Source organism: Protopterus annectens, chromosome 14.part0 (assembly GCF_019279795.1).
Source record: "Protopterus annectens isolate FY-2018-M chromosome 14.part0, PAN1.0, whole genome shotgun sequence".
NCBI lineage: Eukaryota > Metazoa > Chordata > Ceratodontiformes > Protopteridae > Protopterus > Protopterus annectens.
The window spans coordinates 644,717,580-644,741,257 of NC_056748.1; the positions used below are offsets into that span (position 1 = coordinate 644,717,580).

The 23,678-nt window shown below is 37.2% G+C and overlaps 2 protein-coding genes across 3 annotated transcripts in view; both read right to left on the bottom strand.

Moving 5' to 3' along the window:
• ARID5B (AT-rich interaction domain 5B) overlaps positions 1 to 23,678 on the bottom strand; it is a 707,673-nt gene that overhangs the window by 238,523 nt on the left and 445,472 nt on the right. The window contains exon 1 of one of the 2 annotated variants that reach the window (XM_044056389.1): positions 2,468 to 2,727. The exons of the other annotated variant lie outside the window; for it this stretch is intronic. Within the exon in view, the coding sequence (XP_043912324.1) occupies positions 2,468 to 2,498 (31 nt within the window). The 5' untranslated portion in view covers positions 2,499 to 2,727. Of the gene's footprint in view, positions 1 to 2,467; positions 2,728 to 23,678 lie in introns of those variants that run through there. 2 annotated transcript variants of the gene reach the window in all.
• On the bottom strand, positions 19,947 to 20,410 carry LOC122789153 (DNA-directed RNA polymerases I, II, and III subunit RPABC3-like). Its single transcript, XM_044056390.1, has one exon. The coding sequence runs from the start codon at positions 20,397 to 20,399 to the stop codon at positions 19,947 to 19,949; it is 453 nt and encodes a 150-aa protein (XP_043912325.1). The 5' UTR covers positions 20,400 to 20,410.

Sequence of the window (23,678 nt, forward strand, 5' to 3'; positions counted from 1 at the left end):
AAGGGATCAAACCCTGTACCACAGGAACTTTCCCACCTCCCACAGAAGATATTAGACCTATGCACCATTGGTACTAGAAGATTTGGGAATCTAGGGTGACAGCAGAGATGGCAGGGTGCAAATAAATAGATCTGAGATGTACTTGTTCAAAGTGTATGTATAGTGCAGTATCAGAATTCCATAACTCTGTAATGGAAATTAGAAATTTCAAAATTCTGTTGTACTGGAACAGTCTGAAAAAAATATTTGATTTCAAACCAATGAGATAGATTTTAAAGTTTTTAATTATGCAGCCTCTCAAAAACATTGGTCAGTAATTCCTCAGTGTCTGTTTGCAGTATTTTAAAAATAAAGAAAACCATACATTTGAAATGCATTACCACATCCACCCAGTCACTTTGCACATGCTTTATTCACATAGCACAGTAATCTGATCCCAGAGGAATTAGTGGGATTATTATTACCAATTGATCTACCTTATATTTGCACATTGCTTTCAAAAGGCACATCTGCATACCTGCTAGATGAAGCTAAGTGACTGCCATTTCAGTCAAGCTTACCTTCTCACTCAAACACTGTCTTCTACAAATGCATTTACACACACAGCTCAATTTATCAGTCTCATCATTTATAAAAGGGCAAATCATTCTCTGCTTGTATATCTTGTCATCATATGCAGAACAGATCAAATATACTGCATTACTTAAGCTTTCCTCTATTTTTCACTGTATGGAAATGTTTATGTTCCTCAAACAAATGACTATAAAATTAACAAGAAACATATTTTTCACATTTATATAATGAGCATAGTGGCCCCAATGCTATATGAACTGAATGTACAATATGCACCATGCCTCCTCGTGTTTTTATTAATCTCATTGATTCTCTGCACATGACATAATAATCAATGGTTTATAAATGTTCAGGTAAATCTACAGCAGTATGCAATAAAACAGGAATACAACTGTGATATTATGCATTGACTGACATGGAAACAAAGACAGAGAGACAGATATACAGAGAGATGGTGTGTGTGTGTGTGTGTGTGTGTGTGTGTGTGTGTGTGTGTGTGTGTGTGTGAGTGTGTGTGTGTGTGTGTGTGTGTTTGTGTGTGTGTGTGTGTGTGTGTGTGTGTGTGTGTGTGTGTGTGTGTGTGTGTGTCTGTGTGTGTGTTTGTGTCTGTTTTTGTTTGTGCGCGCACATGCCCATGTGTCTGCACACGAGTATGTGCATGTCTGTGTATGCATGTGTGTGTGTGTGTTTGTGTGTGTTTTTCTTTGTGCACGCACATGTCCATGTGTCTGCATGTGTGTGTGTGTGTGTGTGTGTGTGTGTGTGTGTGTGTGTGTGTGTGTGTGGAGAGAGAGAGACAATTAGCTATGACTGATATTTGGTTTTCATGAAAACCTCTTAAGGAATAAAGACATAATTAAGAGAATGAATCAAAACTTGAAATGTATTTAAGCTGCACACGAGAGCACTTTCAGTATGTTCTGTATCATAATGAGAAGCTACAGAACAAATTATGTGTACGTATCCAGTCACATACATCAGTTTGCTAAACAAAGTATAAATATATTTGCCAGTGTAAACTTTTACTGTCACTGCAAAACTTGGCAGTTAGATGTGATTCATTATTCGTTTAAACTTTAACAAGCCATATATCCTTGTCTTACAAATACTAACTCAGATTGCCACATAACCATACAATAGACACTGAGATACAAAATACCCTGAGCTAGTCATCATGTGCTATGAAGTGACACATACAATTTAGTATGTATTGTGAAATCAGAGATAATCAGATGATCTTGTTTTCCACTCCAGATTTTTACTGCACATTTGTGCTTACTATTTAAATATTATGAAATCACATATTTCACATTTATCCAAAGAAAAAAACAATCAAGTACTGTTACTAACCCATCAAATCTAGAATAATTATCAGCACATTTTTCTTTTGTGTGGTATTACAGACCTGTGGTATGGTTTAGAAATTATACTCTGCAGTTATACATATATAAAACAAACATTCAACAAATATTGTAAAACACTTAACCATTTTAGCTGAAAAACAGAAAGCAATGCTGATAAACCTGTATTCTCATCTGTGTCCTTAATGCCTCTTTTCACTTCTGGTTTTAATACTATACCTCTTAAAAATTGTTTTATTCACTATGGTTAATGAAGTCATTAAGGAATTAACAATATAAAGTTACATATTTTAAAATAGAGTTTTCTAAAGCAACAGAAAAAAAGTATCTATTGCCTTTAAGCAGTGATACAGAAAATTCTCTTTGCTGTCACATTAGTGAATTTATCAGTTAAAATCAGCAACACAACATTAGCCCAATAGCATGTGTAGTTTCGTAAATACTCATTAAACCTTCTTTAAATCTTAGTACAGATGCTTTTCTCTATTAAACACAGACAACCTCGAGGAAGAAATGAAAAACAAGACAGTTACCCATTGTAGTCGGCAGTGATCTGACCCACATATCCTGTATCAAGACTGCAGCAGTGTGACAAGCTACCACATCTCAGGGACACTCCGCTGACTGTAGATAGACCTTTACTCACTGCAAATAATATGATTATTTCCTTCACACTTGCAGTGACTCACTCTCCTTTCAAACGCCATTACTGACTGGAAAACAGATTAGACAGTGCCACAGCGGAGAAGCATGAAGCACAGTCTAGCTGCTATCCTCCAGTTGCTGTTGGTCCCACCTTCTTAACGTGGCTTATGATTTCATCTTAATTGGTTTAGTGTTTCTGACCTCTGTACACTGTTTGGACTTGCTACTGATTTCCTTAAACCTGACACCACAAACAGCTTGCAGCCAAGATATCTTGTTAGAAAGGCATTACGTAAATCATAGGTCGCTGCTAAATTTATTACAGCTATATGGCAGCTAAGTGAGTGTGTTTATATAGATATAACTGTAGCCCAGAAGTTGGCTGCTCATTGCTTCTTTAAGTTGATATTTAAAATGTGTTTAGCAAATGTATTAAGTAATGTATAAGCAGCTTATTTTCAATAGAGTAGTATCTGCAACACATGACCATGCAGTTTAACAGAAAAGGAGTTGATGCACACTTGCTATATCTGTTACAATCAGCTTTCTAAAACATTCCTTAGAAAAGCAGGACTATCATTTTTTTCAGCTAAACTCATTATGTATCACATTCAGCATTAGCATGCTGAATTCATGTGCCAATACTGCACTGAACAGTGTAAAAATAACTTCAAAGTGAAAGGGAAGATTTACATTTTTTAGCAAACTGCTCTAGCTTTAATTCCAGCTCACAGGGGAACACATTTAGTTTTTTTTTTTTTTTGAATAGAACAAAAGTGGGTTTTACATAATGTCTTGCTTTCACATGTACCAGAATATATGTTAATGTGCTTTATAAAGCTGGGCATTATAAATCAGTAACGTGCACTGTACAGAGAAACACAGGGACACTACATGTTCAGTGGCATATAACAGGCACATATATAGTGACAGTGGGAATGATGGTCCTACTTAAAAAGATGAACAAGAAAACTACAAATGTTTTAATCTTGTATCACAACATGCGTAATATTGCTTACAGAATCCATTTATAGATGAATAATTGAGCCTGATTCAGTCTTTCTTCATATCTTGTACTACAGTTTCAGTACTATGTTCAGTCTTAGATGTGAGATTCCCTTAAATCCAACATGCCATCTAAAAAGACTAGAAAACTGATAGCTTAACTGACAGGTGCAACACAGGGATAGGGACTTCCTGGCACTTCAGCACAATTTATGATACAGGTGTCCTCTGCAATGGTGTGTGTGTGTGCTGATTTTATTGTTACCTTTAACTGTCTACCTAGTGTTTTGGATAGCCAAAGGTATGCCTATGGAAAACTAGTACACTGTGGTGTGATCTCTGAGGTGTTATTTTGTCTTAATAGGGATATGCATTTTTGGTCATAGTATATGTCTGGAGCTGCAAGGCTTTTGTATTAACAGAAACATTTTCTCCACTTCCCTTTAGTCAAAAATGTCAAAGTATCAGAACACCAAATTTTACAAAACAGTGAAATATATATTGCTGTAGAGTAAGCCCCTGTATCCCCATGCAGAGGTCCCAGAATCTCCTGTGACTATTATACTCTTAATCTTTAGTCATGTACATTTTCAAAGGGACTATATTATAATACAGATATTGTGGTATGCAATGAAGGATTACAAGACAGTAACCCTCTCAGATGGGCAAATGTAAGTATTTTCCCTACTGAAACACTTTGGATAAGTGTGTGCTGTTTTATAAAACTTACTGTAGTGACTTCTCAGTCGTTTGTTTCAGTCAAATCGGAGTCATCCTTTTGCCACTGGGGTTACTGTCATTAATCCATAAATTGTGTTTGGGAGAGACAGGAACACAAAACTAGCAAGGGAAAATTTGTAATTATTTTTTTCCAGTTAAGTGGAAAATGTGGCTATATAACTGGATGTGAGTGAAATTAAATGAGAGGGCAGAAAGTCTTGTAGGAAACAAGCACATTCAATTTTCTGTGCATTTAGGGTCTAGGGGATGAGTACAACCATTGTACACCATTCATTTACCTGTTTAGTGTTTCTGTCAGAAAGATGGGCAAAGTCACTAGTTTACCATTGAACCACTTATACGAATGGAACACCAACATCTAAAACCAAATATGATTTCATGGGAAATCTACCATTACCATAAAATGTCATGAGAACTGCTTGTTAGATAATTACCTGGGGAAAGTAAGACCAAATGTGATACAGCCACCACAGCTCCTACTCTGGGTTTTCTGGGTGTAACAGTGTTTGCTGAATTACTAAAGAACATCTGCCCTCTAGGGTATGTGTGTATATATATATATATATATATATATATATATATATATATATATATATATATATATATATATAAGTGTTTTCTATTATACAATTCACACAAGGGTAAGGCATATCTGACATTGTGACTGGAAAATGCAAATGATTACAGAGCCACTATATGTTTACCCCGGAGAAATGCAACACACAGTAAAACAGGAGCAGTAACTGCCTATATAACGAAGAACAGAACTCAACTCACATGGAAGCACAGTCCTCCATTAGCCGTCAGAAGCGTCAAAGGAAAATACACATTGCAAAGTCATGCTAATGTCATAAATGTCACTGATATACATATCAGATGTATGACAGTGAAAGCTAGTTTCTAAGGCCTGTCTGGAGATGACATACATGATGACTGCAGTGATGGAATCCTATACGTAAAGATAGTTGACTGAACATACAAACAGCACATATGCAAGTAAACAAAAGCATACACAAGCACAGAAATGCATACAAAGCATACACATCTCACTACAGTTTCTAATCCATGTACTACATTTTCTGCATCACAAAACACTGATGTGCATAAATATAAGGCAACATGAAGGTCATGTCTGTTTCATGCATTATCACTTGTACTTTTCAAAGATGCACATGGTTACTTCTCACCTAGCAATCTCCAGAGTTACATTTGCTAAAATGGACAACAGATTTAATTTCAGGTTCTCATCTTCTCAATCACCACAACATTAACTGGTGTGGTTGAAAATGCATTTCACAAACTTATGCTGATTTTCTGAAAATATCCTTTTTATTACCTTTCAGCAAAATGCACATCAACAGACACATTAGCACATATTTTGTTATATTTGCCCATTGTACTAGTAGTTTAAATGCAATTTATGCTAATAGAATTTGAGAATGTTTACATTTTTTCTCCAACTAATGCTACTGTCAAGTTTACATGAAGATGATAATAATTAATTTAGACGGTGTATGAGGATTTAAATATTATTTTTAATTTCTGTTTGTAGTAATGTTAACAAAAGTGCATAGCACTAAACCAGATTCACCAGCATGAAATTTTGTTAAATTATTATGTAATGTGGTATCGGTGCAGGCAATTTTGATGAAAGTGTTTCAGTCAAGCAGTCAAGCTGCCAAGGCTGGGGTATTGCACAATCACCATCACATACACATAGTAGTGCTGGAGTATTAACCCATGTATGTGAAGCTGCCAAGGCTGGGGTATTGCACAATCACCATCACATACACATAGTAGTGCTGGAGTATTAACCCATGTATGTGAAGCTGCCAAGGCTGGGGTATTGCACAATCACCATCACATACACATAGTAGTGCTGGAGTATTAACCCATGTATGTGAAGCTGCCAAGGCTGGGGTATTGCACAATCACCATCACATACACATAGTAGTGCTGGAGTATTAACCCATGTATGTGAAGCTGCCAAGGCTGGGGTATTGCACAATCACCATCACATACACATAGTAGTGCTGGAGTATTAACCCGTGTATGTGAGGGTTAAATAAAGTAAGACAGAGGGAATATGTCTGACATCATACTCACATGTTACTGCTTCTAAATAATATGTTAGCACTTCATACTAGAGAAGTGACATTACGTAATGTGCGCATTTCTCTAGATTTCTTTTTAGCTAAGTATCACGTTTCTTCCTTTGTATGAATGTACTGTAAGACACTGCCCCTGGAAAGTCAATGCACATATTTTGTCGTTAGGGGCTGACCATCACAGTGCCTGGTTAGGTTATTAATGTACTTCTTTGTTTCATTTAGCTGATACTTTGTAATAGACCAGCCTTACAAAACTGTTGTACATCTACTGAGTGTATAAAACCAGCAGGTTTATAGAAAGCTGAAAAAGAAAAGTTAAAACAATGTGCATGCTTAAAAATAGTACAGTTTCATTGTTGCAAGTACTTGGTAATATGGATGGGCAATCCTTAGAACCCCCTTTTTACCTACATGAAATTGAATTGAAATGAAAACAAAATGCTGGCAGAAGGAAAAGGTAAAGCAGAGCAGATGAATGACTTGCCAAGTGAAAGAGTGAGACAAGGAAAACGCAGCTCTTAATAACTCCAGGTATATTTCAGAAGGAAAATGGATTGTTTATAGTGTTGCTAGAGGAGATATGTGGTGTTCATAGTTCTATTAATGAAGGGTAAGCAATGAAGCAGGTAGATCAGGAAAGGGGATACTTTTAGGAAAAAAGGTATATTGTTTCTGCATTTTTTTCAGCTAATTCATTCTCTAAGTTATAAGGTCACAGAGAAGTTTATGGCATTAGTATGGATATCATTTCAAACAGCATTTTAACAAACTGATGGGGTGGGGGTAACTCTTTCTACACTTCTTTTTGTTCTGTACCCTTATGTCTCAGTGTGCCTTTTATAATGTATAGAAATTAAAACATTAATGGCCTTGATACATATCAATATACAATGGTTGATATATTAAGGTATATTTAACACTGTTGCCTCACAGCAAGAGGTTCTCCTGTTCGATTCACGGCTGGAGTGCCTTCTGTGTGAGTCTGCATGTCCTCCCCGCAGTCGAGTGACATTTGAAAGACATGTGTGAATGGGCATGCCTTCGCTGAAGGTTGGGCGTTGGGCTGGCAACTCAGCACCATAAAAAAATCTACTGCCAATCATTAGCGGACCGGAGTTCCGCTGTGGCGACCCCTAACCGAAAAAAGCTGAAGACAGACAACAACACTCTACTGCTAAATGACAAGTCCACTACATTAAACTGCACACTGTTATGATAACCAGGTCAAATACTGATAAGAAATTGTGTACAAATTATTTTAACAAAAGTAAAGACACCTGTTCTGAATTACAACAGTATTTGTTTTTGTAGCAATCTGCATTGCTTTTATGTGTTATAAGGTCACGCCAGCTTGGGTAAAATAGTAAGTTGGGGTATGCTTAGAAGTATGGCTGTAACTGAATCCCTGTGAGAAGTCAGCATTTAAATATTCAATGTGAAACTTTACCAGAACCACAGACTAACACAATTTCCTCATAACAGGAGTCGTGTGAATGCAGCAAGGCTTTGCTTGCACTTACTACACAAACAAAAAATATAATAGCTGAATGAGTACAGCAGACATGAGACACAAACTACACTGTCTCCAACATTATTTATTTTATCTTGATATAATGTACTGTTTCTCAATATCTGGTATAGCTTTATGCAAGCCATATGTGGGAAGCTGACAGGATGACAGCCATTGAAAGCTACTGAAAAAATAAACAGCACTGCAACCATGCTGATAGTAGAGATTTTGCAGAAAGCAAGCACCAAGCATACAAATAATTACTTTACCATATTACACAGTTCATTTGACTCAAAGCCCTAGAAATGCACAACAGTAAAGCAACATTCATTATAAATCATTCAGTGTGTGTGTGTGTGTGTGTGTGTGTGTGTGTGTGTGTGTGTGTGTGTGTGTGTGTGTGTGCATATATATATATATATATATATATATATATATAATATATATATATGTGTGTGCGTGTGTGTGTGTGTGTATGTGTGTGTTAGGATTTAACTAGCTGTTGTAGCATTTAGACATATTACAAGTTAGATATGGAAAGTAAAAGACCACAGAATTCAAGGCAACTAGAAGTGATTTGTCTCTTTTCATGCACGGACTCCATTAAAACCTTTTACGTATAGGATTTCAAATTAAAATGCAACCACATGTTTTATTACCCAGTGAATTATATACAGTCTAGTATTTTTCTCATGACTATAAAACAAGTCACAGTATATTTAAATTTATCACACAAACAAAAATAGAACAGTTCCAGATTATATAAACCGAAAAAAAAACATTATTTTTTTCTTTTTGGGTCCATTTTAACTAATATTATTTCTACATTATTTTTTTGATACAACCCAACTTTTTATCTGCAGGGCAGACATTTACTGCTGTTGCATAACCGGATCCTAAAACACATTGCATAATTTAAATACTTTAACAATTTACCACGCATCACAAATGCTATCTACAGGAAAGCAGTAAGGTCAGCAACATAATTTACATATTGTTCCAACTTCTCTTTGTCTAACTATAGCCGTATTTGCCTTTCATCTGCCGAAAGGCTTGATACCGCATGGTATGCATATTTCAGCAAGCAACATTATTAACTCATGACCAACTGTCAGTTGATCATTATCTGAGACAAGAGGGCTCTGAAAGATCCTTATTTGGGCACAGCATGTATCCTGAATCAGTAACTCAATGTATTTATTTGACTGGAATTTAGCAGAAAATATCTGCTATCACTAGAACCTTAGATAATAATACACAGAAATAAATAATCTGCACATAGCAACATAAATCTCACTTAAAAGAAACATAATAAAAATGGTTTTTGCTTCACATTTCAAATAATCTCAACGTTGCCCTCTACTGTTAGAAAATAATGTTTTGTGTACTTAGTAATGTTCACAGTTTATATATAGCACCTAATCTGATAAAACACCAAAACATAAATGTCAGTAATTCCTGTGTAATTTTGACACTGCTGTTTTAAAGAAATGTTTCAAAAATTACAGGCTTTTCAAAAAAAAAAAAAAAAAAAAAAAAAAAGAAACCTAAAAGGAAACACAACTCTAACTGCAACATTAGTCTGAAGCAAAACAATTTTAAACAGTTTAATGTTCATCAAATAATAAAGCTAAAAAAAAAACATACAAAACATATATAATATACGTCATGATACAAAGCTGAAAAATTATTCTACGCAAAACATCTACGTTTTGGAGGTAGCCGGATCTGCTAGACCCAAACGTCTGCTTATACCATAAAATAATGGGTACTTTTCTGTTAAACCCCTACCAGTTTGCGCTGCTATATTTAGCCGGTATTTCAGTACCGGACACAGGTTTGTGGGTGATAACTACTTCTGTACAACTGACTTACAAGTGTCTATTGTCATGTCACAGGACCATTTGGTTATTGCAGAAATAGCTGCAGTCCACCGTTAAACCCTTACCAGTTGTGGGAGTTTTTTTTTTTTTTTACACATGGTTTCAGCCAGAAGCTAGTTACCTTTTCAGTATAATACTTAAGAGAGAATCCCATCTCACTGTAGAAGAAGGTTAATGTAGGGGAATACCATTAGGAGAGAAGGTGAAAAGATTCATACTACTTACTCGATATGCCTGGATTGGGTGATGTTTACCATGCATTCTCAGGTTTAATGTGTACTGCTGTCAAATCAACGACTGCAAACTTTATAAAGAACACATTGCATTGCAGCTGTATGTTTTCAGCTACGCGAGGTTCCCTGAAAAAGTCTTCACAGTTGTACTGCAGTACAATACCCATAAAAAAGGTCTTGCCAAAGCTCTCAGTCCCCGGTTTATTCAGTCAGCCCTCACATGCAAATGAAAGGAGTCGTTCTTCACATTGTAAAAACTGCAATCGTGTAGCACCACGCAAGACATTCGTCTCTGCAGTACTGCCTGCTTGCCAAATGAAATAAAAAAAAAGGTAACCTTACCCAATGAAAATGATATTTTTCACATCACATTTGTCAGTCCTGTATGAATGATAAAATAGTGCCGAAACACAGCAGCGCGAAGACGTGGTAGGGGTTTAACAGAAAAGTATCAAATGATGAAATGCAAACTCATTGGGTCAGATTCCATAAGAGCTGATCTCAGTGTAAGTCTGCCCAGATTCTAAAAGACTTGCTTTCAGTGTAAATGACTTACTTCAGTGTAAGGCCTATAAACAGGCTTGCATTGGGAGCCAGAATCTAAAAGACCTGCTGTCAGTGTAAGTGGTTACTTGCAATGACTGCAAGGTTTTTGGAACTAGGCCTATTGTTTCAGTATCCTCTATTACTGATCTCAGTTATGAAAACTGAGCATTTAAAAACTTCCCTCTGAACAGTGAGTAATGCCCATCATGAAAAAACATGCACTTCTTAATAAAATTATATGTATGTGTGTATATCTATCTATCTATCTATATATATATATATATATATATATATATATATATATATATATATATATGTATACACACCTATATCTATATATAGACACAGAATGATAGATACACACACACACACACACACACACACACACACACACACACACACACACACACACACACACACACACACACACACACACACACACACACACACACACAGCCACTCAGCTAAAGTGACACTGACCCGTCTGTAAAAATAGAATGGGAAAAAGGGATTTGTAGATATGTGTACGTGTGTGTGTGTACATATTTATATATATGTGTGTATGTATATATATATTTATTTATTTATATGCATATTCTTCTTCTTTCAGCTTTTCCTGGTCAGGGGTCGCCACAGCAGATCACCTGTCCGCTCATGATTGGCAGTGGAGTTTTTACAGTGTTGAGTTGCCAGCCTGCACCCAACCTTCCACAGAAGGCACACACATGCATGTACTCACACCTAGGGCCAATTTAGAGTGTCCAATCCACCTACAGCATGTCTTTGGGATGTGGGAGGAAACCGGAGCAAACCCACATGACCACAGGGAGGACATGCAGACTCCACACAGAAGGCACCCCAGCCAAGGATTGAACCAGAGAACCTCTTGTTGTGAGGCAGGAATGCTAACCGCTGCACCACCGCAGCTGCATATACATATATACATATATACATATATATATATATATATATATATATATATGTGTGTGTGTGTGTGTGTGTACAGATAAATATATAAAATAAGCAGAAAGAGGGTTCAGCTCCAGATGCCACCTTTCTACATTAATCTACACTTCTTAGCAGAGCCGCAGAGCCTACTTGCCTGATCTGGTTAGTAAGATAATGTAAAGTGACTACATAACATAACTCTTGATCTTATTTCATATGAAGGGGTAGAAATGCAAGTGTGATGCTGTTAGCAGAAACAGGAATGGTGCTGGGCGTAAGGAAGAGTGATATCATCGTGGGGAGGTCAGCAGTGCCATTTGCTATACGTACTCTATGATATCATGAGGGACGTGTCTTACATGTATGCGAGAGTGAATACATATGTATCTGTATGCAAATTTGTGTGTGTAAATGTATGCATGTGCACACTGTACATATATCTGTATGTGTGGATGAATATACATGTGTGTGTGAATCGCACACACACACACACACACACACACACACACACACACACACACACACAAATATATTTACATACAAACACACACACACATATATATGAGTGTGAGGCATAATGTCAGGAATGCAGTTTTTTTTTTGCCAGCTGTATAGGTTTCTGAATGCACAATTTATCGAATGTGCTAAATTAAAAATAAAAATGTGTGTTTGGAATACTGTGTACTTGGCTCGTTCCATGTAAATGTGTGTCTTTGGTGGGTTGCTATGTCTTTAGTCTAGCTTTTCTTTTTTTTATTATTTTAACAGAATTATTGATTTATAATTCAAGAATTACTTTTCCCTTCTTTGAGTGCTGTGACAGTGATGCTGGTATATTTACATCTAAGTAGTGAGGGGAGGGGGGTTTATTTTGTTTTTTGTTTTAATTTCTGTGCATGTATGTATATATAGACAGATAGATATATGTGTCTGCATGTGTGTGCGTGTGTGTGTGTGTGTGTATGTAGATATATCTATATATATATATATATATATATATATATATATATATATATATATATATATGTGTGTGTGTGTGTGTGTGTGTGTGCATATATGTATGTATAGACAGACAGATATATGTGCCTGTGTGTGTGTGTGTGTGTGTGTGTGTGTGTGTGTGTGTGTGTGTGTGTGTGTGTGTGTGTGTGTGTGTGTGTGTGTCTGTGTGCATGTGTGTGTGTGTGTGTGTGTGTATTTTTAATAAAATATATATTGGTTGTCAAATTACTTCAGGATTTATTTGGGGAAAACAAAACAATACCACTCTGACATTAACTGATGTTATATATCTGTTTTTCTGTCATTTAGACAACCCCTGAAAACCACACAGAAACAATGGTATTTTATATTTTCAGTTTTATGAAAAACTGTATGAGAAGAAAGCCATAGAAAGTACTGAAAATCTCTGCAGAGAAAACTAGTGACATTCTTCTACTTTTAATAGTAACCAAATTTGCATTTTGGAAATGCAGGAAAAAATTATTTTTTGAGTGGAACACCTTTACTTACACACCTCTCCTTTGTAACTTCTCTGTGCTAATGCAACTTTCACTTTCAAACTGACCCACACAGAAACAAAACTAATTATTATACACAAACAATTTTACAGCAAACCACAGAGTGGGGATTGCCCTTTACTGAGACCCTACTCTGCCGTGATTAACATATGGCACATTAATCAGTTGCTAGATAATTTGTTTGATGGCTCAACTGCTATTTTATGCAGCAATTATTAAAATACAGGAATCAATTTAAAATTCACATCAGTTTATTAACACTTCATTAATAATAAATGACTATCATTTGTAATTGGAGTACTCAGCAGAATTTCATTTATAATGCTGACTCCAAATAAGTACAAGTACAAACAATTTATTATACCTGTTCTACGCAACAAAATATATGAAATATCTGTGTATAAAGGAAAATGTCCTTACGTCCTTATTATGTTTGTCTGACGAGCATCTGATAGTATTAATGCCAAGATTGATGTGTACTTCCAGTTGCTTCAGGGTCATGTTATTACTCTGTTCTGTAGAAGAAGTTAGTATATAGGAATTTTTAAGGAAGGCAAACTCTAAGTCCTTTTCAGGTTGGCAACCTCATGCTAGTTATGCCTTGGGTTACCACATGTCCCTCTTTTTGCAGGATAGTCCCCATTTAGGCAGTTATGTCCCGCAAAAAACATGAAACATGACAACTGTCCTGAGATTTTATGGAAAAAATAACTCCTCTGTTTCCTCTAGTGGTTGCATAAAACTATTATTTTAAATCTGAAATGTATTATTAATATATGAAAAAACAAGAAGCCATTCAATTTCCTTAAAAGTGAGTTCTTATTCTGACAATAAAGTGAAATCCTTTCCTTTTTACTGGTTGCATGTATGGTTTGTCCTTAAAAGTACACGATTTCATAAAAAATGTCTCACTTTGGGCATCTAAAAAAGTGATAACCCCTTTTATGCCATTTCATGAAAGAAAATGGTCACTGACCTATGCTGGTTGCCAAAGAAACATCTCTGTCTTTCACATGTGGTGTAGCATCTGCAGTCCTCAGTAAACTTTGAAAATAACTTGGAAGAAGTTAAGAGAAAAATGTTTCTCATAATATTGCTTTAGTAATCTAAATCTTTTGAGGGAGATGTCAAGTATTTTACTTGAGAGCCATGCGAGAACCATAACATGTTATCAGTCATAGTCAGCGAAGCTAATTGTTTAGTGTTTTATGCCATGGAAAAGAAATAAGGACATGCTTAGAGTATCCCTATATTTACATAACTGATACATACACCACGGAGACACTGCACTCACAGCAACAATGAAAAATGAAATAGAAACATGGAGATGAAGAACAATTACTACCATAGCCAAAACCGACAACCCATATTTTACTGTGAAAAACAGCAAAACAACAGTTTATTATATCAAATTTTCAGCACACCAGGTTTACATTTTCAAATGTAAATGTGCCCTACAGGCTGCCATAACTGCAAAGAGAAATGACTACTTAGCAGTGTAATCGTATGGCAAGTTAAAGAAAAGGCATTTATTATTCACCTGTTTAGAATAGATATACATATATGTTCTTGGATGGTTCTGCTGATGTGCACCCCTTGCTGCCTACCTTCATAACATTCCGGTGGTAAATCTGAAGTGATTACACATTTGCAATATCAGGGATTCTCACATGGCTGCAGATTTTTTGTTGTGACTGAAAGCAAGATGCACACTCCACATCCATATCAAGCAATGCTTCCTGTTGGCCAACTATTTGGGTTCAAGCCTTATTCAACTGGCTCCACAAGCACCATGCCTGGTTACTGACATACAGTACAGCTATTAAAGAGGCTAGGCATATATTTTGTCCACAGAATGATGTATGCTTCTTAGATTACTAGCTATCCATAAAGACTTCAAATTTAATAGTTGTAATATGTGTTGCGTTTTTAATTCTGTATTTATCATACCTACTGCAGTAAAAAAGGCAGTCCTGTTGGGACACTAGACGAAGCAGTAGAGGGAGAAAGGGTTGCAACTTTGTATCCAATTCCAAATTCTATACTACAAAGAATTGGACTACTGCAACCTCACTCACATGGGAAGGTTTTAGAAATGTAGCAATCAAATACATTGCCCCCCACAAGCTACTATATGTTACTAAGAAACGTAAATATTACCAAGAGTATTGGGAATACTTATTAGATTTCATTCTCAAGAGGTAAAAATATTAAATCTGTAAGGCAATCAATAAGGATATACTTAGAACCTTTTTAACATTGTCATTTTATAAATATTTGCGAGATAAGTTGATTAAAAAACCACATACCCTATATAAAGAGGTTTTAGTTTGACTTTCCCTAGTATATGTAATAAACAACTAATGGTACTGTTTTATTCTTCTTATCACTGCAGAATATGTGGTTAGTACAAAAACTGGATTTTTGAAGTGACTTTTTTGCATATATTGTATATAGAATGTTATGTTTTGTTGTATGTTGTGTGTGTATCATATTGTATAATGTATTATATGTTGTAACCTAAAAACTGCAATAAAGAAATTTTTGAAAAAAATATCCTGGCTACACCTGTACTGCTCAGTGACTGGCTTTTCAGGAAGCTTCACTTACTGTCCACACTAACCGATTTAGATGTATTCTGTCTTTGTAAAGTCTGCCATAATCACTTTGGTTTGCAGTCTTTTTCATCAGATACCTTAAAAGCTGTGTTAAGATGAAAAACTTGGTTAAGAAAAAAAAACACGACATAGCTGAATGTGCAAGTATAACAAAAAAACAGCATAGACACTTCACACTTGTAATTCATAAGGGCATACAATAAATAACTGCTAGATAAAGGACAAACAGTTTTATCCCCCCCAAAATAATAAGATTCAGTCTGTAACTGCTGTTATTCTCATAACAATATATATCCATCTCTCGGAATATATTTAAAAGCCTAATAAACATGCATGTATGTGTCTGCCATTTGGTTTGTGTGGTCACAATCTACTGGTGATGTCTTTCAGTCCTAACAGACAGTGTTGTTGGAAATAGTTTATAAACTTTTTACAATTTTCCTCCATTGGTTGTTTTTTTTTTTTTAATCAGAATGACCTAAATGTGTAAGTACTAAAGCTGAATAAGGTTCCTGCCATGGTTTACTACTTAGCAAGGAAAATTATCTGGCAATTCTTTCTCTCAGTAAGCAGTGAAAATAACTGAATTCTACTTCTTAAACAGTGAGACACAACAGGGAAAAGAACATGGTGTTTCTCTCATTTTCTTTATTTAGCAGCTCTATTTCATTGTGAGCGCTTGATTTCTCCATGAGTCACGCAGTTAAAATTTCAACTATAATCTTGTTTAAACCTTGCTGATTGACTTGTCTATACTGTATGAGCCATACCCCTGTTTAATATTACAGTATAATACTTAGCATGAATTACATAAGAATTTACTCACAGAGATGTGAGGTTTACTCCTGAGATGAAGATGATAGTGTAAACACATTTTCCGATGAGAATTTTCAACATTAACCCACAGCTAGGAATGTATTATAGCATTTATACTTTGTGAATTATTTTTTTTTATGTTTTACTTTCTTGTTTTCTGTCATGTTTCACTTGTGTTGTTTACAAGGTATGAATGGAACATAGTAATGCAAACTGGCTGTTTGTCAGTTTGTTGTTGTAAGAAAACTTAGCTTTAACGACTGCTAAATGCTGACGGATTGTTACATCTCAATTGTTTATTTATTTATTTGTTTTGAGATGCTCCTCAGAAATATACCAATGTAGTTTTCTTGTGCCTTAAAAACTCTTGAATACATATAGGAAAAGGATTATTACGACGGACTGCCCTGCAGAAAACCTGTGTGCGTTAGCCATCTTCATCTTTTACCAGTAGCAAATTTCAAGGATTAGCGTTTCCTCAAAAAAGAGGTAGTTGAGAATACAGCATAAAGTTAAAAAGCTCAGAAGTTGTGATTTCCATATCATGCCCACACTTCTCGACTGTCCAGACTATCGCAGAATGTCCAGATTTCTGCCACATATTTTTGGTCTATTCTTCATAAAATTTGTGGCTTTCTGGCAAATCACTGGGATGATCTGAATGACATGCATTTGAGTTTCAGACTTCAAATTCTTCAGAAAATGCATACTAACACAAAACCTGTTACTCTAGCAACCTTCTAAGTTTATAAGAGCAATATTTAAAATCTGACCCTATTTTTGAGCCTTTGCACCCCCCCCCCATTTTGTCAGGCTTTGTCCACATTTCTTTCACTAAGAGGTTGAGAGGTATGATCATGCTAGAGCTATGAGTTATGCTTTATTTATCTCCAGGGTCAGCTACAACTAACATCTAGCAATTTCAATGTCTGACTTGGAATTACAAACCTTCTGACATGGTATAAGAAATAATAAATTTTACTGTGCTGTTAAACTTTGAAGCAAGCCTACTGTGGAAACAACTCTTGGAACAAAGGCTTTACTAATGTCTTGTCCAATAAGTAATGTCATTGTAGGCATGACTGAATGTTGTCAGGTAGGAGTGTGATGGAGGAACAAACTGAAGGCCAGCTAGGGCCAGAATGTAAAAATGAAACATTTTCAGCACACCTTTGTATATGCAGTACTAAAATGCCCCTGCATCACTTTACATGGTTAACATTATTTTACAACTTTACAATTTGTTCTTTCCATAAATGTCACAGTGGGGCACTCATTCTTAAAGGTTTTGCAGCTAGGGTTTTTTCTTCCCACAAGCCCCCCCCCCCCTTTATTTTCACACACTTACAATATCAGAACAGAGTGAGTAGTCTTTGAGGCAACTCTCAGTGGCTCTTGGGAGATATTATTTTATTTTTGTTGCAAATCAGGGTGAGCAGATTATTCATCCCAGTAAAGCCTGAATGCTTGTTAATGTGAGTGATGTTCTGTCACTGCCTTTTGGTGGCTTTTTAATGTACAGATTGTAGCTTTTGCTTGTAATACACCCCTCCATCCAAAATGAAGGTGTGACTTGAGGTGCAGCTATGTTCTCATTGTCAAAAGAGCAAGGAAAGGTTTGAAAAAGAGAGCTATGGGTAAAAATATAGCAAAACGCTGCCAGGCCCTGAGATGTCCATTGAGGCGAAGTTTTAAAAAATGCCATCCATAACTCTTGCTTTCTACCTTGTTTCACTTGGGCTGTCTGCAATGCTATGACTGGAACACGATAATGCAAAAAGCCTATTTGTCCTTGTTTTTGCTGTTAGAAAACATGCTTTATTGTTTCTGCATCAATGACAAACAGCAAAGAAAGCAGTAATAGTTAAATCCCAAAGACAGAAGTGTTACCATAAATTATTTAGTTTCCTGGGTTCCTAGTGCTGAACAATAGAACATACAGTATCTGACATAGTACAGTGCAGCACATAAAGTCTGGTCCTTAATTATTCAGTTTTACATATCTACCTCAGGCAAAGTGCACTAGTCTTACACGCACTTAATTTCAACTAATTCTCTAGGAAATGTTTAAAGTATTGTATTTTTGGTCAACATCAAACAAAAATATTTCAGCTATATTTAACGTACAGCACAATGACTTTCCACAGTTTCAGAAGAGAAAAATTGTTCAAAAAAACTATTCATGGTGTAAAAAAGTCATCACATCATTAACAAAATCATTAACATTCCCATAAATTTGAAATGCATATTCAGAGACCCGGACTGAGAGTATAGACATCCAAAATAACATATGAGCGTCAATAACAAGCAAAAAATAGTAAAGTTACTGAACTTCATTCCTATGGATTTTATTACAGAGAGTAGACTGTTACTCCAGTAATGAAATGCTCAAGGTTGAAATAAAAGCATGAAACTATCTCAGGACTGTTTTGTTTTACATACATGCATACTCCAGATAACATGTGATACACAGTAATTACTCTAAGGAAAAAAGTAAATGTAAGGTGGGGGCATCGTGTCTTAAAGATACATATTCCGCGTTGCCCTGATGCAAAATTTGCAAATATGTTTTTATTTTACAAAATTTAAAAAACATTTTCAGTTAATTCTTATATTCCTTCTAAGTATGTTGAATTCCACAGATGACTTTTTAAAATATTCATTCTTCTTTCATACACACAAGTAGTAAATGGTTGCAGTATGTCCTGTCATCATAGCTCTCAAAGAATCTGGGACAAATCTCAACAAAATCAAGGACATATCCAGAAATGATCAGGGACTATCGGGGACACTTTTAAAATAATAAAACTATAAACTTGAGATACTGACAGAAAAACAGAACGTGAATTAACACAGACTTTCGGAAGTAAAAGAAGTCTATAACTATAACTATTCTGATTATTTATTAAGCATAATTCAAACCTTTTCTCTAAAAGTCACCAGTTTTAGCCAGAATTAAGGGGACAGAGTTAAAATTTGTTTCTCCAACAAACATCTTTATTAAATTTTCACACATGACAAAGGCAATCTTACATTTATACAAATGAAAAACAAACGACTCCACTTTAGTTACAAACCAAATCAAAAGTAAAATAATGAATTTCATTCAGAAGACAGTAATGTAAGTTACTCTGTTGCTCAATGTCTTTCATCAAGAAAAAGGATGCTCTGAAGGGCAGGTAGAGGATGTCATCCAAGCAACCCTCTCAAAAACTTGAAGGTGCCTCTCAACAGTTGAACAGTATCTAGAGTGAAACCACCTCAAAAGAACTCAGAAGGTTATGACAGCCCCAAAAGTCGTACTAATCCGTTATGATGTTTTCCACAGACACCACCAGAAGTGCTGCAAGACCAGTAGAAATATGGGGTACCAGTTTCATTTATTCCTTTCACAGTACGTAAATGTCTATCAGCATACAGTTACTCCTGGAAAAAGTTAAAATGCAAGTTTCTTCATAAACAGATAAACCCTGGTGTCCACTTCAAAGCCATGAAGATTGTTTGCATCCCCCTGTAGCCTCATCAAAAGCCCACCATATGATACATATGCTGATAATCTGGTCGCAGCCTCTGTCGATGACTCATCCCCTTCAATTCGATATACCTTGCCATACATCACATATTCAAACTGGCCTGCCCTTGAAGGTCTGTCATTCACAGGATTGTATTCTCCATCATCTGGTGAACCATCCTCATAGAGAGTGCTGGCAATTACTAATCTAAACTTGTCACCAAGATCTACAGGATACACCTGAGTATTTACATCCAGAATCAGCTCCATCTTGAACGACTCACTCTCATAGTGAAGACGAGAAACTCTGTCAAACTTCTTGCCGAGAGGGTCAATATCTTTCAGGTTGAAAATATCTTCAAACAAAATTCCAGCCATAACAGGTGAAAACACACCCTAAATAAATTTAAACAAAACTAAACAGAGATGATTAAAATCTAAACACGAAAGACTTCAACACCAACAAATTAATAAATGCAAAACAAAAACCCGCTTCACAGCTGAACTGAAACACAGAGAACAGGCTCCCGGCTCCACAAAGTCTCCTCTTCAATTTTTTCCTTGGAACTAGACAAACTTTCAATATAAGCACCCAAACCATTCATTTCTCAGTCTGGTACTTGCTCAAAACTTATAGCACGCACTTATAAACCCTAGCACTAGACCCCCCTGTACTGTACAGAAGGACAAGGCTATCTATTCAACCTTACCAGCCATCCAGTAAAACAGTTCACTGTACCTATCCAGTCATGTCCAAAGGGCAGTTTCAGGTGTACTCTCCAGTCCAACTGGTGAATCTGGGCATTTTGAGGCAATGTTACAACTGCCTCATGTGCACAGACAACCCTCCTCCTACCACCAAACACTAATACATGCGAGAGATGCAATTATACAGTAAAACTGGAGGCTAAGCTCTCTCAACCCAAGACTGGATCAGACAGTCAAGAGGAGAAGGGAAATACTTGCATCACACCAGCAGTCTCACATAGACCCATTAAACCAGCACTGGCGAAAAAACACATAAATACATGAAAACACACTCGGAGGCTCTAAATAAAAATCTGCAAAACCAACAGAGACCTCCAAAGCAAACAACCAAGCAACCTCCACCCCCCAACACAAACCATGAAACACATACTTCACAAAACCAGTGTGCCATGCAATCACAGCCCTTAAGGCAAAATAACATACCCAACATACTAGTAATAGGTGACTCTATAGTCAGTCACACTGACGTCCCCCTCACTAGGCTGAATAAGGAGAAGGCTATTGTTAGCTGCCTGTCGGGTGCCAGGATCTGGCACATAACACAAGCACTCAGGTCACTCCAGAACAAGTACAAATATGACTCTGTCATTGTCTATGTTGGTGCGAATGACCTGAGCCGTACCTCCCTGGACTACATGAAAAGAGACATGGAAGAGCTCTCTGATCACGTAGCCCAGACCGGTATGACCCTGACCCTGAGTAGCATCCTGCCCTCACCAAGAATGATACCACGGTATAAAGAAAAAATTCTCGATTTCAACAACTGGCTAAGTTTCTGGTGTCATTCAAAGGGGATCCAGTGTCTGTCCGCCTGGGATGACATGCTCGACAAGCCACGCTGCTCCGCTAGAGATGGCTTGCACCTGTCACCCTTAGGCTTTCAAATACTGGCCAAGGCTCTTGCCACCCCCATAGTGCCTTTTTTAGGCAAGGCTCAAAAGACAAACCCATCACTGTAAATAGCACAAGTAAAAAAAACTGAGGGTAATGCTACTCAATGCCAGAAGTCTAAACCTCAAAATGCACGCACTCGAGGCACTCCTCAGTATGGAGAAAATTGATATATGTACAGTAACAGAAACCTGGTTTAAGGCTCCAGAAAGCACCCCAGCACTACCAGGCTACAACTCATACCATACATTTTGGCCACAGAACCCAAACTGAAATACAAAAGGCGGGGGCGTATCCATATTCATCCAGGACACTCTCACCTCCAGGTTAGTGGCACAGCACATGATGCTTCAGAGATCATCCACGTGCAACTAACAACGGGCAAAACTGCAATTCAAATTGTAGCTTGCTACAGATCACCCACCATGTCCCAGGACCCCCATTCCATGTTTCTGGAAACACTGGGAAACATAAAGGTCCTACCAAACACCCTAATATTGGGTGATTTCAATTACCCAAACATTAACTGGGAGAACTACTCAAGTACTAACTCCCTTGCCCAGCATTTCCTAGAATGTATAAACTCAAACGCCCTGGTTCAACTGGTCAACACTCCCACCAGAGGTGACAACATATTGGACCTGGTCATCACCAACATGGGCGACTGGTGTTCCACACCGGAGTTCAACCCCTCACTTGTTAGATCTGACCATAAACAAATCACTTTGAATATCGACATTTCGCCCCCACCCCCAGACAAGGAAACCACCGTAAAAAACTTTTCAAAAGAAAACTTCATGTTACTTAAGACCGAGGTGGAAAGCTTCAAAGCCCCCATGCTGAAGGATAATGCTGTCCAAGTTGCAAAATTCTTTACTAATGCATTCTACAGGCACCTACAAGAATGCATGGATCGTGCCATCCCAAGCAAAACCAAGACTCACTCCTCCAAGAAAAAGAAACCAGTCTGGTGGACTCCTGCCATAAACAAGCTATATGATAGGAGGAGGAAACTAGTACAGAAAAGAGTAAAATCCCAAGAAGGGAAGACATCCCTGCGATCCCTCATAAAATCATCCATGGTGAGCTTTGCTTTGAACGAAAATTGCCAAGGACTCCAAAGATAACCACAAGGCATTCTTTAGGTATGTCAAGAATCTAAGTGGCAATGCTCAGATTTGCTCAGAGTTAGTGTAGAATGGCACAAAATACACTGAACCAACCGATATCGCCAACATCCTGGCAGACAGGTTCAGCACAAACTTCACCCCCCTCTCACCCTCAAAAGGGCCCATAACCACACCAGAAGAATGTAAAGTCCCTGAAATCAGAGACACTCAGGTTAAAACAGTCCTCTCCAAAGCCAAAAACACAGCATCAGTGGGACCGGACGGTGTCCCAGGCTGCATCCTACACAAGCTCAAAGATGAACTAACCCCTCACCTAAACACTGTTCAAATTCAGCCTCTCCACAGGCTATGTACCCATAGAGTGGCACACAGCAATGGTTATTCCGCTCCACAAAGGTGGAGCCACAACAGACCCCAGGAACTATTGCCCTATAAGCCTGACTAGCTTGGTCTGCAAGGCTATTGAGCGCATCATCATGGAACTCATTAACAGAGACATTGGGAATCTCCAAACACTGGACCCTACCCAGTTCGGCTTTGTTAAGGGCAGATCATGCCTCTTAAACCTGGCGGACTTATAGACGAGGGAAAGGTGGTACACACAGCCTATTTAGACCTCTCTAAGGTCTTTGACACCATTCCCCATTCTGGTATTCTAGACAAGCTCACCAGCCTGAACATAAACCCCTACATCACAAGATGGGTTGCCAACTGGCTCACGGACAGAACCCACATGGTGAGAGTTGCAGGAACTAGGTCCAACTTTAAACCGGTTACAAGTGGCATTCCCAGGGCTCAGTCCTAGGATGCCTCATGTTTGGCATATAATTCCCAGAGGTACAGGCAAGCACAGGAGGACTGTGGTTGA